The sequence below is a fragment of the Gopherus flavomarginatus genome, chromosome 2 (genome assembly GCF_025201925.1).
Source record: "Gopherus flavomarginatus isolate rGopFla2 chromosome 2, rGopFla2.mat.asm, whole genome shotgun sequence".
Lineage (NCBI taxonomy): Eukaryota > Metazoa > Chordata > Testudines > Testudinidae > Gopherus > Gopherus flavomarginatus.
The window spans coordinates 59,935,496-59,955,296 of record NC_066618.1 but is presented as its reverse complement, the minus strand read 5'-3'; the positions used below and the strand labels follow the sequence as shown (position 1 = coordinate 59,955,296).

The window sequence follows — 19,801 nt, the reverse complement described above, 5'->3', positions numbered from 1 at the left end:
GGTACTCTGCCCCCATAGGCTTTTTGTGGCCTCGTCTTTCACAAAATATGTTTCACAGGTGAGTGTACCAAATTTCATTCTCATTCAGACAAATTCTGGGATGTGTTTCTCCCCTCTACCATTTGTGAAAATCTAAATAATATATACATTCAAGTACATTTAGGTACAGAACCAAGAGAACACATAGTCAAGGAGGCACCATTCATCAAATTATGACGGGTGTATTTTGCTCTTTCAATACTAGAAAACAATTTGGAAATATCAGTGCAAGAATTATAGCTGCCCCTGCTCAGTTCACAGCTTATTATCTAACCTCTATCAGCATTCCCAAAAGATAGATATGATTAAGATGATTATCTCACAGAGTACATCATGGGGGTATCTAAAGGGGAGAAAATGGGACACTTTCCTGTTTTTGACAGCATGACAGATACATTGTACACTCCTCTCTTCTGTTTCTTTACTGTAGCAATCCACAAAGGCAAGGGGAATTGTTAGAATGATCTGTTTGGAGATCTAGTTTCCTTACCAGTGGCTAATTTCGGACATCTTGGGGTAATTAACTCTGTCAGTCCCCTATGAGCATTCAAAATATCTATGTGACCCCTCTGGGGAATACATTATATATCCGTACATTACAGTGAAATTCAGTGCATTACAACAGGCATTTGGGGAAATATTTTTCTTAGGAAAAAACCCTATGCTGGTGATCAAACAGTTAATTTAATCTAATCCATATTGAGCAAGACTGAACACTGATTATCAGCTAACACACAGTATTAAAAAACAACATTCATGCAACTGATAGAACTCCCTTCACATATCCTTTAGCTTCAAGGTTTGCACGAACATATTCTATATTAGCACAACTGAATGTCAACTAATTTATTTAGGCAATGTTTAAATGCCAAACTGTAAGCTCTGAATAGCTCTGGCTGAGGGTTAGAAGAAAGAAAGTTGTAGAGACAGACAGACTAATGAAGAACAATATGTTGAAAATGAAGTGGACACATACATTCAAAACATTTTTTTACATATATCTATTTATACTAGGATACAGTAACCATTACATGTAAACTGACTGACATAAATGGACATTAAAGGAAAGATTCACATCTGTAGCATTATATATTTAGTTCTCTGGTTAAACCTAAAGATAAGGAGTAGAGCTGCAACTAAGATGGTATTAGAGCAGCGGCTCTCAACCTTTCCAGACAACTGTACCCCTCTTAGGAGTCTGATTTGTTTTGCATACCCCAAGTTTCATCTCACTTAAAAACTACTCGCTTACAAAATCAGACACAAAAATACAAAAGTATCACAGCACACTATTACTGAAAAATTGCTTACATTCTCATTTTTACCATGTAATTATAAAATAAATCAATTAGAATATAAATATTGTACTCACATTTCAGTGTATAGTATACAGAGCAGTTTAAACAAGTCATTGTCTGTATGAAATTTTATTTTGTACTGACTTTGTTAGTCCTTTTTATGAAGCCTGTTGTAAAATTAAGCAGATACCTCAATGAGTTGACATACCCCCTGGAAGACCTCTGCGTACCCTCAGGGGTATGTGTACTGAATCACTGGTATAAAGTCTACACATTCTCGAACTGGGAATGACAGAGGTGTCGTATATTCAAACTTTCAATTCACAGAAAAGATGCATTTTAGACCTAAGTGAGCCTGTCTCCTGGCTATTGGAGAGAAAAACAAGGAGAATTCATTTCCTTCCCGTACTAACATAAGTATTTTGCTCCCTCTCAACACCATAATGTGGCTGGATGCCTACTTTTCAAAGAGTAGCTGGGAGATCAGTCATATATGCTAGCATTCTTTTCCTCAGTGTTTTACTTAATTCCTTGATGCTTTGCAACAGCACAATCAGACATCCATCCTGTTTCTGCTGAAATGGGCAGTGAAGGATAATTTCCATCACATTTTGGGTTCTCTGCTGTTTATGTACTGGCTGTCTGCACTGATCTTCTATGGTGGATCCACAGCTTAATGAGGTAATATTGGCCTAAGAAGCATTTTGCCACAATGTGAATTTGTCCATTCACTGCAATGTGTGAGAACAAGATCATGGTTACTAATGTTCTTCTCAAATATCCTGTACCCATACTCAATGATTCATGTGTTTACGGATACATTCCTACAAAGTGCTGAATGACTTCTAGAGTTGCTGGGCACCATTAACTCTCACTGGCTTCAAAGAGAGTTTAGGATGATTAATAACTTGCAGTCAGGCCCAGAGCGGGTAAAATTGACTCAGCAGTTGAAACCATTGCCAGCCAGCTTTGACTAGCTAATTGATAAATATAACTTTTGTATTAAACTGAATGGTATTTAGCATATTATGTCATTATAAAAACTGTATAGCATTTGTAAAATATATTTATGGAATAAATTCTATAATATATCTATAGAATATTCTAAATATATTTATAGAAGCAAGGGTTCCTTTGGAAAAAAGATATCTAATCCTCTTTTGCTATCCTCAAGTTCAGCACAAAACTGGTACTGTATGATATTTATAAGCCCACTTGTGCTTTGACTGAAAGTACCTTTCAGATCTTTACAAATTAATTTCACATGACTTCACCCTACAGGACAAATAAGTGCTCCCTGGAAAGTGTTCCAGTATTTTGCAGTGTCATGCATGCCACTGCATCCCAATGGAACAAATTGTGAGAAAAATCTAGCCCTATTTTTTTTGCAGACACAGCTTAGCTGTCTAATTTTGAAAATTTAGCCTTCATTGTCTTTTATTTTGACTGTGTAAATAGGTAAAATAGTGTGAAGCTGGAACATAATGCTTAACAATAGTAATATTCGAAGTGCCATTCTTGGTCATCCAAACATCCCTTTGACTTTAATGGGAGGGATTTTGTTCTGTTTTAACAAATTTTCTGGATTTTTACATAGTAATTAGCTGCACAAGGCTTCTGGACCAGGCCAATATTGATGTAAGACACTCAGGGCTGGTGCTTCCATTTAGGTGACCTAGGCGGTCGCCTAGGGCACCAGGATTTGGAAGGGCAGCATTTTGCGGCCCTCGGTGGCAATTCGGCGGCGGGGGGTCCTTCCGCGCTCCAGGTCTTCGGCGGCAATTCTGAGGCGGGTCCTTCACTCACTCCGGGACCCGCCGAAGTGCCCCAAAGACTGGGAGCGCGGAAGGACCCCCTCACTGCAGAATTGCCGCCAACGACTGGGAGTGCGGAAGGACCCCAGCCGAGGGCGCAAAAAACCCTAGCGCCACTCTGGAAGACACTACTACATTTCTCTGTTTAGACTGCACTAGTTGAGTATATGACAAGTTCACCATGCTTTCATAAATAAAATCCTATACAGTAGCACACTTTAAATACCTTTACTTTTAATATAGTTGACCTATGCGATTTAAAAAATAATAATTTGTAGCCAGATTTGCAGCTGTGCAGGAGCTCCATTCAGCTAGCCGATGGGAGGAGGCAAAGGTGGCCTTAAGCCACCTTTGTGCTCCTCCAGTCTCTGACACTGTCAGCTCCTTGGCATAACATGGAGTAGCTACAGGGCTGCTCTAAGTCCCATCAGCTTGTAATAGTCCCTTTGAAGCTATTATCCTGGATGAGAATCACTGTGTTCCAATCATCCTGCTTCAGTGTGACCCCAAGACATGCCATACATCATGGTGGAGGGAACAAGAGTGTAAGAGGTGGGGGAATCTTCAGATGCCTGTTTAGGGTAGCTTTGAAGGCTATTTGCCAGAGCAGGAGCTAACATTTGGCCCTTGGGGTCTAAAAATGCTGAGTACAAGAACTCATGATATTAACAGAGCAGTACAAGCAGCATGTACATTTGCCAAGGAAACTATAACAAACGTGTGGGAATGCCATTATTTCTTACAAAAGAGGCCAGCAGAGGCCAGAAACACAAGAAATCGCCATTAAACACATAACTGTATGATGGAAACAAAGAGCAATGCACAGCTGCTTGTCTGCCTCCGTGATGATTCTGTAAGATGACAGCACTGGAGGAAACTGGAAACGTGGGACTTGTAGTCTAAGAAGGCTGTACCTGTGTTGCTTTGTCTAGCCATGTATATTAACCACCCTAGTGAAAAATCAACCAAACAATAGGAAGAGGAGGACAGTTGCTGTGAAGTTCAAGTGAATAATTCAAGTTGTATTGCTCTATAAAATAACAGCAATCATTTAGCTATGAACACAGCCATAATTACTAGGAGAAAACATCTAAGAGATGTTTTTAATGCATTTTTTAAGAGACGAAAAGAAGAGCGCATAAAGGAAATGGTGTTTATTTAAAAAGCCATACTAGGCAATTATAGTTGCCAGCTTTTATTAAAACAATACAAACAATATAACAATAACTACCAGCAAAACAATTATGATGATAGCAATTTACTCTGTTCTTCTCTTTTTTCTTTTTTTTTAACTCAGTGTGCATAGATGCTGTTACAATAGGCACAGGAAGAGATTTTTCAGAGGTACAAATGACAGCTAAGAACCTATTCCTGAGTGTCAGTGGGAATTGGGCACTTTGCACCTTTGAAAATCTCTCCTGCTGTGGACGTTAATTCATTCATTAGGAAGATGAGAGCTGGTGGCGGTAAATCCATCTCAAATAAGTGGCTTGTGTTGTTGCACTCCCACAGAGCTGGGCCAGCAGAATCCCAAATGTGAGTGGGGCCACGGCCACAGGAGCAGGCAGAGCCAGGTTTACTAGGGACTTAACTAAATCTGCTGAAAAGCCTCTGTTACAAAGGAGCTGTGACTGGATTTTAAAACTGCCATCCCAGTGGAACTCCTTGGGCAGAGTAGCAGTGGTATCACCATCTTCCTGCCCCAGTGGGGAATGCACCCTCTGGAACAGCTATCCCAGGAGAAGATGAAAATTGCATCTGCGGGGTAGAATCTGGCTCATTTTCTTTCATGCTTCATACCTTAACATTTCTTTCATATTTGAGCATTGTTCTTCATTTCCCCCTTTGCCATGACATCTGAAGTTGCCTTATAGAACTACTTATCAGTAAGAGAGTATCATACGAATACCTGCTAAAGTAAAGCATGAACCATAGAAAAGTTCCTTAAATAATCAATATATAACATACTCTATAACTGCATATGTAACACATTAGGAAGATTGGTACAGATTAAGTTAATTTGCCATGTTACTAACATGCCTCAGTCATTTTAAGTGATATAACAAGCAGAAATAGTATAGTTCTATGTACCCAAATGGTATAACTTGTCATATTACAAAGATGAGAAGAAAAAATTAAAACATTTTCCCCAGTATCTATTATGGACACCAACACACTCTTAGGTAACACTACTAATTAAACTCTTCCATGATAATTGAAACAGTATGGACATTACAACATCCCACTCTCTCTGCAAATCAGCTGGTACCCAAGTTCAGTGCTGCCAAAAATATCTGACAAACTGTTTGGCACATTTTTTGAATCTCATGCACTTAATCTTGTCTGGCAATATACTTTATAAACTGAGGTGAGACAGTGGTTCAGAGAACACAGTCAGCTGCAGAGGCACAGGAGGCGGCGAACAGAGCGGCTAACAGGGGAGTTTCAGTGGGAGTGCTGTTGGAGGAGCAGGTTTTTGTGGTGTTTGTAGTTTGTGGTGTTTGTGTGTGAGTGAGTGTGTGTGCAGGCTGCTAGGGGTTGTGTGCTGGGAGCGAGGCTGAGCCCTGAGTTGGGGGTGGGGCTTACCTGATTAGGGGTCCTATATAAGGAGCCAGCCAGTCAGGCAGCGGCACAGTCAGCTGCAGCGGCACAGGAGGCGGCGAGCAGAGCGGCTAACAGGGGAGTTTCAGTGGGAGTTTGCAGGGGAGACCAAGGCAGAGGAACCAGGAAGGCAGACCAGGGAAGAGGCAGGGGTCTGCCAGCAGCCCTGTGCTTGTTGGTGGCCTGCGGTGCGGTGTGAGCTGTGGCTTGCCAGGCACAGAGTTGCAGCGCTACGATGGAGGCGGAGGCAGCAGGTGCAGACACACTGAGGATGACTGGATGCGGTAGCTGCGGCATGTACATGGTCCTAGAGGGAGCACCTGAAAGGAGTTTCATCTGCATGAAATGCCGCCTGATACAGCTGCTGGAGGAAAAGGTAAGAGGACTGGAGATGCAAGTGGAAACTCTGGCTGAGTTTAGAAGGGGATTTGAGCAGATGATGGAACACAGGCATGATGAGGCACAGGGGACAAGCTCAGACGAGCAGATAGAAGCAGGACCTAAGGACTCTGAGGAGGGGCTGCTGGGTGAGGAAAGTGGACGGTGGAAGCATGTGACTAGGAGAACCAGACAGAGGATAAGACGGGCCAGCGATGGACAAATAGAACTCAGGAACAGGTTTGCTGAGTTGGAAAATGAAGATGGAGCACAGCAGGCTGCTGAAGGAGAAAGGGCGAGGAAGAAGAGGCAAGCAGCTAGTCCTGCACAAGGAGGGGAGGAGTCAGTGGAGGCGACATCAAGTACGAGCCCTAGGAGGATTGTAAGGGCGAATACAAATCGAGAGGAATCGCGGCCAGCTGCTGTGGGGGATAGACCGCAGAATCGCACTGTCGCCAGGAAAAGGCAAGTCTACGTGATTGGGGACTCTTTACTGAGAAGAGTAGACAGGCCTGTAACTAGACCTGATCGGGAGAACAGAAGGGTGTGCTGTCTGCCAGGGGCTAAGATACAGGATGTGGACTTGAGGCTGAATACGATCTTAGCGGGAGCGGGAAAGAATCCGTTGATTATCCTTCATGTGGGAACGAATGACACGGCTAGTTACTCGCTGGACTGTATCAAGGAGGACTATGCCAGACTGGGGAAGAGGCTTAAAGACATCGAGGCTCAGGTGATCTTCAGTGGGATTCTGCCGGTTCCTAGAGCGGGGCGACGAAGGAGTGACAAGATTATGGCGATCAACAGATGGCTCAGGGAGTGGTGTTATAAGGAGGGCTTTGGGATGTACGGTCACTGGGAAGCATTTACGGATAGACGACTGTTCGCTCAGGATGGACTTCATCTAAGCAAGGAGGGAAATAGAATTCTAGGATGGAGGCTCGCCGACCTCATCAAGAGGGCTTTAAACTAGGAAGTTGGGGGAGATGGTTGGGAGATGTTCAGGAGATCTCCACGCCAGAATATAACCTGGAGAGGGAAGTACACAAAGTGAGAGGGGATACCCTTGCGGCCCCAAGATTTGATCCAAGAAGGAATAGTGGAGTAGAAACCAGAGTAACGGGTGATGCTGGTGGTAAAAAGTTGGTGCACGACGGGGGAAGGAATGTCACTGACAACAAACGCCGAAAATTAAAAGGTCTGTACACTAATGCGAGGAGCCTAGGTAACAAGATGGAGGAACTTGAGTTACTAGTGCAGGAAGTGAAACCGGATATTATAGGGATTACCGAAACCTGGTGGAATAGTACTCATGACTGGAGCACGGGTATTGAAGGCTATGTGCTGTTTAGAAAAGACAGGAAGAAAGGCAAAGGTGGTGGAGTAGCCTTGTACATCAATGATGAAATTAGCTGTAGCGAAATAAGAAGCGATGGAATGGATAAGACAGAGTCTGTCTGGGCAAAAATCACACTGGGTAAAAAAGCAACTAGAGCTTCCCCTGAGATAGTGCTTGGGGTGTGCTACAGACCGCCGGGATCTGATTGGGATATGGATAGAGACCTCTTTAATGTCTTTAATGAAGTAAACACAAAGGGGAAATGTGTGATTATGGGGGACTTCAACTTCCCGGATATAGACTGGAGGACGAGTTCTTGCAAGAATAATAGGGGTCAGATTTTTCTGGATGTGATAGCGGATGGATTTCTTCATCAAGTAGTTGAAGCACCTACGAGAGGGGATGCCATTTTAGATTTGGTGTTGGTGAGCAGTGAGGACCTCATAGAAGAAATGGTGGTAGGGGACAACCTTGGTTCGAGTGATCATGAGCTGATTCAGTTCAAACTAGATGGAAGGATAAACAAATGTAGATCTGGGATTACGGTTTTTGACTTCTCGAGGGCTAATTTTAAAGAGTTAAGGAAATTAGTTAGGGAAGTGGATTGGACAGAGGAATTAGTGGATTTAAATGCGGAGGAGGCCTGGAATTACTTTAAGTCACAGCTGCGGAGACTGTCGGAAGCCTGCATCCCGAGAAAGGGGAAAAAAACCATGGGCAGGAGTTGTAGGCCAAACTGGATGAGCAAGCAACTCAGAGACGGGATTAGACAAAAGCAGAAAGCTTACAGGGAGTGGAAGAAAGGCAGGATCAGTAAGGAAAGCTACCTTGGTGAGGTCAGAACATGTAGGGATAAAGTGAGGAAGGCTAAAAGCCGCATAGAACTGGAACTTGCAAAGGGAATCAAAACCAATAGTAAAAGGTTCTACAGCCACATAAATAAGAAGAAAACAAAGAAAGAAGAAGTGGGGCCGCTATACACTGAGGATGGAATGGAGGTTAAGGATAACCTAGGCATGGTCCAGCATCTAAACAAGTACTTTGCCTCAGTTTTTAATAAGACTGGTGAGGAACCTTGCGATGATGGAGGGATGATAAACGGGAATGTGGATATGGAAGTGGATATTACCGCAACTGAGGTAGAGGCCGTACTTGAACAGCTCGATGGGACAAAGTCGGAGGGCCCGGACAATCTCCATCCGAGGATATTAAAGGAACTGGTGCGTGAAATTGCGAGCCCGTTAGCGAGAATTTTTAAGCAATCGACAAACTCGGGGGTTGTGCCATATGACTGGAGGATTGCTAATGTAGTTCCTATTTTTAAGAAAGGGAATAAGAGTGATCCGGGTAATTACAGGCCTGTTAGCTTGACGTCTGTAGTATGTAAGGTCTTGGAAAAAAATTTAAGGGAGAAAGTAGTTAAGGACATAGAGGTCAATGGTAATTGGGACAAATTGCAACACGGATTTACTAAAGGTAGATCATGTCAAACCAATCTGATCTCCTTCTTTGAGAAGGTGACGGATTACTTAGATAAAGGAAATGCGGTAGATATAATTTACCTAGATTTCAGTAAGGCGTTCGACACGGTTCCGCACGGGGAGCTGTTAGTTAAATTGGAAAAGATGGGAATGAATATGAATGTTGTAAGGTGGATAAGGAACTGGTTAAAGGGGAGACTCCAGAGAGTCGTATTGAAAGGTGAACTGTCAGGCTGGAAGGAGGTCACTAGTGGAGTCCCTCAAGGATCGGTTTTGGGACCAATCTTATTTAACCTTTTTATTACTGACCTTGGCACAAAGAGCGGGAATGTGCTAATAAAGTTTGCGGATGACACGAAGCTGGGGGGTATTGCTAACACAGAGAAGGACAGGGATATTATTCGGGAAGATCTGAACCACCTTGTAAACTGGAGTAATAGAAATAGGATGAAATACAATAGTGAAAAGTGCAAGGTCATGCATTTAGGAATTAATAATAAGAATTTTGGATATACGTTGGGGGAGCATCAGTTGGAAGCGACGGAGGAGGAGAAGGACCTTGGGGTACTGGTTGATAGCAGGATGACTATGAGTCGCCAATGTGATACGGCTGTTAAAAAAGCAAATGCGATTTTGGGATGCATCAGGCGGGGTATTTCCTGCAAGGATAAGGATGTGTTAGTACCGTTATATAAGGCGTTGGTGAGACCCCATCTGGAATACTGTGTGCAGTTCTGGTGTCCCATGTTCAAGAAGGATGAATTCAAACTGGAACAGGTTCAGAGACGGGCTACAAGGATGATCCGAGGAATGGAAAAACTGCCTTATGAAAGGAGACTCAAAGAGCTTGGCTTGTTTAGCCTGGCCAAAAGAAGGCTGAGGGGGGATATGCTCGCTCTATATAAATATATCAAGGGGGTTAACGTTAGGGAGGGAGAGGAATTATTTAAGTTTAGTACTAATGTAGGCACGAGGACGAATGGGTATAAACTGGATATTAGGAAGTTTAGACTTGAAATTAGACGAAGGTTTCTGACCATTAGGGGAGTGAAGTTCTGGAACAGCCTTCCGAGGGAAGTAGTGGGGGCAAAAGACTTTCCTGGCTTTAAGACAAAGCTTGATAAGTATATGGAGGGGATGTTATGATAGGATCGCTAATTTGGGCAATTGATCTTGAATTACCACCAGACAGGTTTGCTCAATGGTCTGCGGGGAGATGTTGGATGGGATGGGTACTGAGTTGCTGCAGAGAATTCCTTCTTGGGTGCTGGCTGGTGACTCTTGCCCACATGCTCAGGGTTTAGCTGATCGCCATATTTGGGGTCGGGAAGGAATTTTCCTCCAGGGCGGATTGCAGGTGCCCTGGAGGTTTTTCGCCTTCCCCTGCAGCGTGGGACATGGGTTGCTTGCTGGTGGTTTCTCTGCAGCTTGAGGTCTTCAAACCATTTTTGAGGATTTCAATAACTCGGTCCTGGGATAGGGGTTGTTATAAAATTGGATGGGTGGGGTTCTGTGGCCTGCCTTGTGCAGGAGGTCAGACTAGATGATCAGATTGGTCCCTTCTGACCTATGAGTCTATGAGTCTATGAGTAACACCACCATATTCAGGCATATGGGTCTAATCCAAAACCCACTGAATAGGTGGTCTCCAATGAAGTTTGAATCAGTCCCTATGTTCCTAAAATGGTCTTTTAAAGAAGTAAAAGCAGCAAAGAATCCTGTGGCACCTTATAGACTAACAGATGTTTTGGAGCATGAGCTTTCGTGGGTGAATACCCACTTCCTCAGATGCACCCACGAAAGCTCATGCTCCAAAACATCTGTTAGTCTATAAGGTGCCACAGGATTCTTTGCTGCTTTTACAGATCCAGACTAACACGGCTCCCCTCTGATACTTTTAAAGAAGTGTTTTTTCCTAAATTGTTTTAAGAGATTAGGAGTAATGCTTTTGTTGTGCTTCTCTTTAGCTTGTCTTGGACTGATTTCACTGAGTTTTATAAAGATGCTTTGAAGCAGAAGCAGAGCCATAGTCCAATCCATGTTCTGCCTATCTTTTAACTCGTAAATAACTATGCAGTCTTCTGCTATGTACAGACCTCAGTACCTTTCTCCCATGGTAAAGTCTGAACCAACTTTTTTCATGCTTACCTAAACTGAATTTTAGCAATACATCTGAACTGAGGGTATGGGCAATTTTAAAAAAAATCTTTAGAGAGGTGCATTATTGAAGGGGAAAATGCACAATATGTACATCTCCTTTTTAAGAGTAAGAAAGAAGGAGAATATTTTGGGACAAATTGTGCTTACCCTACTCACATGAATAATATCATTGATTTTATGGTGCTAGTTCCCTGAGCATGGCAAGCAGAATCTGGCCCTGTATGACTTGAACCTTGAGCAATATAAGTATCCAAAATTACTTGGAATGACAATTTCAAGTTCAATTCCAGTTATCCAGAAATAGCAGGGAAACAGCACAGTAACAATGTCTGAATACAGCAAATTTATTTTGTTCCTGATGCATGCCAACATGTTGCAAAGCACCATCCCACAAAAGGATACCATTTTTGTTTCTGAGGCATTAATTTCAGACCATTTTAATTCAGTTAAATGATTCCTGTCTACTAAGAGGGTAATTACACAACACCCACACACCTGAAGATATGGAAAGGGGCTTGTGTTTGTTTTGGTTCAGTTTAACTGGATGTTCAAGATAGTATCAGACCTTGCCATCTTTTAACTGATTTGGCCTTTTTCTTGAGTATCCTTGTGCATAATTGCCTCTTAACCCGTGGAAACTTCTAAAACCAAAGGGAATAACCAGACAAAATCCACCATTTCTTCACAGTTGATTGCAAGGTCTCTTCTGTTTCATATTTGTCAAATTAAAAATGTATGGTGCGTATGTGTTTCTCGCACAGAATAGAGTGCTGCAATTGACAGTGTTGACATACTTAATGGATATAAAAAATAAAATGAAGAGAAATAGTTATTTTGAGTATTGTGCTTAAAATAATTAACTCAAACTTATAGTAGTACTTAATAGGGATATTGGAAACTGCAGAAAACAATATCAGAAATGTTCCTGTAGATTCTAAAGGCCCAGTTTTGCAATATTACTCACATTGGGTAGTGCTTAATTACAAAAGGCCCCCCACTGCAGAATTTGTACCCAAATTAGACAGTCCCTTTCTTCAGTTACATTAGCTCAAGGATTTACCCTTTTCACAGCTAGTAATTTTTGTGTCAATGGGAAGGTGTGAAGAAGTAGCCAAAAAAATCCAGGGCACCTTACATAACTGGGAAAGACACTAAGAGATTGCATTTTCACAAGACACTATCCAGTAAAATTAATATTGCAGCATCGAAAAGGTATTTTTTAAGAATAATATTATTGATCAATCTGTAAACATAACCAATTATAGTATTAATTTACTTATTTTTATATACTTATAAATTAATTTTAGAGCTTTAAAAGCATTACTAATATAATGAATAAGCACTGACATACATAATAATAGTAACAAAATATCTGGTTTTTAAAAGTTACCAGTATTAGAAATGACAATTTGTTTATCACTGGGGAAATATCAAAGACCCAAAAACTACCACAGAAAGGAATTATTGGCTACATTAAATATTAAGGGTGAAATTGTGTGCTGTGCCGCTAAGAGGTGCAGCATAGAATTTACAACCCAGAGGAAGAAAGCAAAGGTGTTCCCTTTTGATGCTGGGCTGCTCCAGGGACTGGTGAAGTCCCGGACACAATTTAAGCTATCTCTGGGGGCTTCTCTAAAAATATCTCTACACAGCAATCAGGAGTCGTGATTGCAGTATGTATAGCCACACCTGAGCTAGCTTTGATCTAGTTAGTTCAAATAACAATGGCAACATGAGCAGTGGCATGGGCCAGCTGCTTGAGTACATACCAGAATCCCTGGAAGGCTTATACTTAGGCAACAAGGCTACACTGCCACCTGTACTGCCACAGGTGCCTCACTATGCTTATTAAAGCTACCAAGATCAAAGCTACTCTGGGTATGCATAATGTGCTGCAGTCACACCTCTGATTGCCATGTAGCCATACTCTGAATTATGGAAGCATTCCTGGGTAGTTCTATTGGTTATAGCACTGCAACCTCACTCACACCACAGTGCCCTATACTCACTCCCAGCATGCCTCTTCCCTCCCATTACACCAGGGCTTAACTGAGGGAATGCTCCCTCCGCAGGACAAAGTCTTCTTCCACAGGAATGTTTGGTCTCTTTACTTGTTTTAAAGGGCCCAGGACAGGGGGGAGGATCTCGTCCCAAGAGCCTCATTCACCAATGAAGTTCATGGGCCATGTTTGATAGGATCTCACACATGTGAAGAGCCACACACAAGAATTTATCTGTAGTGCACAACTACTATTGGTCCTAAAACCCCCAGGAACTATGTTCCATATTCTTGAGCACTATCTAGTGAACCTTATCAATTAATTATTTACATAGACATCTTTCATTTACAGAGCACTCCTGTAACAATATTCACCTAGGTTTGACACTGGCCTCTGCTTACATACACCCAAGTTGAGGGTCCATAGCTGAGAAAAGTTTACCAGGAATTGTATTGTAGTATCACAAGTCTCCACAACCTCCCCACCACTAGGGGTCTACACTCAGCCAGTGTAGTGCCAAAAGTTGATGGTGCTGAACAGTGAGAGGAATGGCGGATGCAGCAGGGCTGGCTGGGGAATGTGCTGATTCAATACATCTAAGGTGCAGACTTCATCAGCAAGGCTCCTAAAAATTGCATTTTGTGTCTCTCAAACAAATGTATGACAATGTTTTGAGTATGTGAATTCTAGACAAATTCAGTTTTGAATTTACTGTTTAAAAAGTAATTAGCAGATTAGCATTAGATTTAAAATATAGACTTCCAAACGGCAGCCACTTCAGTGGCAACTGAGGTCTTACAGTGGCTGACACTTTATTCTTCTCAGCCACTCATTACACACAGATAAACAACCAAGAAGAATCACACAGTGTGAAAGACCCCATAAATCCATGGAGATAAGCAATAAAGGTCTTGCAGCAGATCCTGGTCATGTCAACTGCACATAAAGCACATCTGATTATTCTTATCTAGTTCTCCTTTTAAACCCTGTTAAATTCTGCAGGGCAACCTACAGTCAACGAAGATAAAAGCTTGCTAAAAATTCCTGCGGGTCCCTCATTGGTCCCTCTGGCCAGGAAAAATGCGCTGTAACTGTATGCATGGCACTAAACAGGGCCCAATTTTCAAACTTCTGTGCATTTAATCAGCAGAATTACTCTTCAACCTGAGTAGAGGGCTCCACAATATGGCCATAAGTTTGGGTGCCCCAGTTCTTCATATGGTGCTTTAAATCACAAATACTTATTATTTATTCATTTATTTATATTATCAGACCATGTAGGAGCCCTTGTTCTGGACCAGGAACTAAGCATTGTACAAACACAGAGCAAAAGAGCTTACCCAGCCCACTCTAAGTAGAAGACAAAAGGCAACAGATGGCTACAGACAGACTGACAGGAGAGTACAAGGAAACAGTCATAAAATACTCTGATTTAAGCACTTACCGTCAACATCCAGGTTTGAAATTGAGCTAAAAAGGTCCTGTACTTAAGTGAACTATGCTATCTAGAGTATAATTGAAATACTGACTGAAGTAAAATTGAGATGAAGGAAATTCACCATAATTTAATTCCAACTTATATTGTTGGTCCTAAAATATTTACCTCCTACCTAGACTTTGGTCACAGGACTAAGTCCACCAGTGTCTGGACAAGAAAATGTATACACAGTTGCATTAAGAAGCCATGTTAGCTCCAGCAATATTTATTGGCGTAACTCTGCATTCAAGCTGCACATGGTGTACCTTAAATAGAGGTGTTAAAATACCAAATAAAATGTCAAAGTCTGTCACGTCGGGAACTTTTATAAATTGTTTAGACTGGGAATAATTTGGGTTTTGTACATCATTCTTTTCAGATCATGTAGAAAAGAGAAAAATAAGGTGGGAGAAGAAGAACAATGAAGCATAGTCAGTTTGAAATTGTTTCATGGAAAGGCATACTCTGGATCATTACCTCCCTAATCAACAATTTCCCTATTCCTCCGTAACTTGCAAGTCCACTAGTTACCTTTCCTCTCTCTGGGTGGTATTCTGAGGTTACACATACTACTCAATAATCATATTAAAAATCACTTCAAAGGGAATTCCAGTACAGCTTGCCAGATATGTACATACTATGAGTAATTTTAGCTTGGACTGTAACTCCCTAAACACTTCTGTGTTAAAAAAAAATACTACAGTATACTGACAGCAAACCTTTCCCCTGTGACCAGGAGGCTTTGAGTAATAAAATCTGCCAACTACCTAGCAGAGTATTTAGACTACCACACCTTAGTGACCATCTTTCTCCCTATCCCCTCTTCCACCCTCACCTCAACTCCAGAAAAATAACATCTCTCTTTCAGCTTCTTCCCTCGTTTTCCCACACACCACGCAACCCAGACCTCACCTTCAGCTCTCCAGAGGCTACTTTGGAAGCCAGTTCGATGACACAGCCAACAGCCATGCGTGCAGCGCCGGACGAATGCAGCTCATTCCAAATGGTGTCACTGTCCACCTGAGCAAACAGTCGGCAGAGAAGGGGGGGAAAAAAAGAAAGAGAGAGAGAGAGAGTAAAAGAGAAAACAAATCAGTGAGGGAGGGCTGGCAGGGTGACAGCCAATGTACAATAACATTAGTCTTCCGCCTTGGCCAGCTGAAAAGGCCTTCTGGACATGGCTTTGCTTATACTTTTTCTCTACACTGACTTCTCCAATGGAAACACATTCCTGTCATGCCTCACTGCCATTCCCTGTTTAGATTTCTCATTACAAACAGCATTACATAGGCCGGATCTGGCCTAGTTGCAGGCCCGTTAGACACCAGGCCCCAGCAGTAGATACAGTATATGTTGAGGGCCCTTAGTTATACATGAAAATGAGTTTTGCAAGTGCCAGGACAAAGAATTTAAAAGAAATTTGTGACTATAGGCATTAGGAAAGCAAAAGCTTGTGTTATTAAGAAACCAGTAGCACATATTCTACACGAGATGACAGCTACAGTTCATATTCCTTAAATAAATGGAAGGAGTATTTTAGATTTACTGAGCACACTTGGTAAAGCCATTTAAAAATTAGAAGAACTAAAATAATAAATCAGATAAAGAGATGCATCCTTGGGATAATCCCACATTTTTACAATCCCAATCCTATTTTCTATATGCTACTTTGCTAGGATTTGGCTAGTGGAAAATAGAAATCTAATCAAATAGTTTGTTAGATTTCTGAATGCAAACTATACATTTATGATTCATTTGATTCATGCTTGAGATAGGAGCAAAATAAAGAAGAAATACAATGTGAAAAATTAATCTCTGGTGCAATTCCACTGAGTTTGATGAAGTTATATCAGGGATGAATTTGGTCCAGTATGTTTTAGCTACTAACATTTAATTAAAGATAAACAGGATTGCTGACTCTTCAAATTATTTTCTATCATAAGTATTAAATGAGAGCCTGCCAGCTATTAAAAAAATAAGGGAATACAGCAGAGACGAGACAGCATAGATTAAGAACTTCCGTAAATATGTTTAAAAAGTTATACTTATCCAACACTTCTGTTTTCAATAATCCAGTAAATGTGCTTGCATAAAGTAATGAATGCAAAGGAGAATGAAAACTAATGAATGAAAACGGTGAAGGGTTGCATTTACATTGTCTGATTTCATACCAAGCAGACACTTTAGTATGAAATACTTGAATCTGGCAAATATGCAGCCTTCTTTGATGTTCTTTGATGGGACGTACCTTTAAATGGGAAAAAATATCACACAAGTCCATTATGAAAAGAAAAAGCTTTAGAAATACCGATTCTAGGTGGCAGATCCTATTTTTAAAGTTTCCAAATAGACTGAGACATGTTTTTAATTTGAACTTCTGTTCTTAATTTCTCAAAAACTAAAGCAGGTACAGTAACTGAAAATAGATGCAACTGTTACTTGATTCTGGAATTTCTGCGGAATTCTCTGGTTAGTTAGTGGAAATAGAAAGAAGTATTAACTTCTATACACCTGTCAAATGTCTTCACCATTGATGTTACATTACTACTGCATTTCAAGCTATCATTATGATCTCATTTTTCAGTGTACTGCGCCTGATTCCTCTTTCTCTTTCACCAATTTACATTGGTGTAACACAGCTGACTTCAACTAGGTTAGTCCACAGTCTCATCAGTGTGAGAGGAGAATTGGGCCCTTTGAATAGTAAGACTGGCATTTGCTTGTCAAGCTCAGTACAATGAAGATAGTCTGTATTTTCATCTGAGGCTGTCAAAGTGCAGTACACACATGAATTAAGTCTCACAACACAAGTAAGTAATGATTTATTATGCTTCTCTTACAGATGGGTAATATTAATTTTTAATGAATTAAGCAGCTTTTCCAAGGATACACAGTAAGTCAATGGGTAGATTGCGGAATAAAATCAACAAGCACTATGTCCCAAAGTTTTAGCTATTAGACAACACTCCTGTGGCATTTGTCTCTAATGCTTCATATGAAGCAGCTGTAATTAAAATCCATTTTAAGTCTAAAAGGGGAACAAATAGAAGGTATTTGTTAAACACAACAGAGTAGGATAAACACCGTACAGTATTCACTTTGAATGCTTATTAACAGAAGGGCTAAAAGGGAACATTATCTTACCATGTGCAGGGCTAGCAAATGAAGGTTAAAAAACCAAAGCAGTGGTTGATGAAAATGATGCAACTGCAGTTCAATGTGCCAAGGTACAAGCAGGCAGGGAGCCTGCAGCCTTGGAAGGGCTATGATTCATTTCCAGAGTTGCTTGTTGAGTCTAAAATTGTAACCACAGTTTGTGAATGTACCCGCCCTTCAAAATGGTTGTCTCCTCTAGAACATGAGAAAGGGATTGCTAGCAGCTGAACACTGTCCCTGTTGCCCAGACTATTTATTGTGTTAACTATTTTCTGTGTTCTACTGTGGATGAGGAAAATGAATTGGAACAAGGCCCAATATTTACCACTGGAAATTTCCCTGTTCCCACGAAAGTCTAATTTTAAAGGGACTTGAGATAATAGTGGGAGATTGGAAAACAAAACAGCATGTCTTAAGGTATTTTCAAATATGACTAACAGAGAGTATATGAGAAATTCAGCACTTTAACAGATGGATTGGGGATGGCACATATCATGCATTTGGATCTCCAAAAGCAGCAGGAGCACACTTCCAGTTGCAGAACTGTGTGTGCTACAAGAAGGGTACAAGAAAATTAACACACACACGAAAAAAGAATGATCAATATGGGGAGATAAAGAATTACATTTTACCCCTTAAAAATTAAATTTTGGAGTCCACACTTCTGCAAATCTCTATTGAACTCCATGGGAGATTTCCCTGAGAAACAACTAAAGAAGGTATTGGCATATAAAATTTAACTCCCGATGTCAGGAATGGAAAAGATTAGATAATCTAGTTCATCCCTCTGCCAGTGCAGAATTGTTTCTTTCCATATTTTTACTAGTTTTAAATACTAGTTTTAAATATCTCAGTTGCTTGGGCCTGAGATATTTTCTTAGAGGCCATTTACTCAATAGTTTATTCAGCAGCAGACTATCGAACTACCACTGTATAAAAAGTCAAACCTGTTAAAGTTCTGTCTGTTAGCTTTTGTAGACATCACTCTTTAATTGCAATACACTGGGATGTAAAAGAAAGCAGAAGATAGCTCAATGTATCTTCTTGATTGTACACCATGGGCCAAATTCAGAGGTGTCATAAATGGGCAGGACTCAGGAACAACCTAGTGTCTGAATGTAAATTTATGTGTGTTACTACTGTAAGAAATTGGAGAGAAAGGAGAACATTGTAGTATAAAAAGTAAACAGGATGTAGGAGGGTGGGAAGCTTCTTTTCTCTTTTGTGCACCTTTTTCCTGTTCCAACCCCACTCTTCTGCGCGTATTAATGCCACCTACATATACTCACACCAATGTACTGAGAGGTAACTTATACCACCATTTAAGTATCTTCTGAATGTATCAGTCGGAAAGAGGTATTTGAGGAGAAACAATTCTGACTAAATTGAAGGGCAATGTTTACAATTATTTTGATTCTACAAATAAATGATTATTTATTATATAGGAAACTGCTCCCGAGAAAATGTCTCAAATGCAATCCCCTGAAACATTTAAAACTACACAAATGATGTTTAATTTAAATGTTTTACTGAGTGTTGCCCAGTGAAACGTGAAGACAGCCGGTGTTAAAGTCCAGTCAGGCATACAAGACCAGTTTTTGTTTGCATTACTTGTACAAGATGAATATAACAGGACAACATATATGAATAAGTGGAGTAGGATTTGACTCTTTGTGTAGTCCATCATTACTTCCTGCCTACCTCAGGTCCACCTCATGGACAAACTATATACTTAGTGCATAACACTCTTGCTAAATATGTCATAGTTTCTGAATCATTGCTTTATGGAAAAGTCCTACAGAATTTAATAGAAAGTGATGCTTTTTCCATAGGGTTTTTGGACCATCCTATAGAATTTAATAGAAAATTTTATCCCTGTTAGACATGCCTACAGAATGATTTAAATTAAACCCTGTATTAAATTTAGCATTTTATACTAAGTTCAATTGGTTTCCAGCACAAGATCCTTTTACTTTAATCCCTATTAAATTGTTGTTCTTTTTCCATGAGGAACATATGCTTTGGATGTTTTGAAAATTAATCTAGAGCACTCAGTAT

The 19,801-nt window shown here is 40.8% G+C and overlaps 1 protein-coding gene across 1 annotated transcript in view; it reads right to left on the bottom strand.

Moving 5' to 3' along the window:
• Window positions 1–19,801, bottom strand: part of HDAC9 (histone deacetylase 9) — a 511,031-nt gene that overhangs the window by 132,552 nt on the left and 358,678 nt on the right. The window contains exon 18 of the mRNA XM_050938581.1: window positions 15,500–15,607. Coding sequence (XP_050794538.1) covers window positions 15,500–15,607 — 108 coding nt within the window. The remainder of the gene's footprint in view (window positions 1–15,499; window positions 15,608–19,801) is intronic.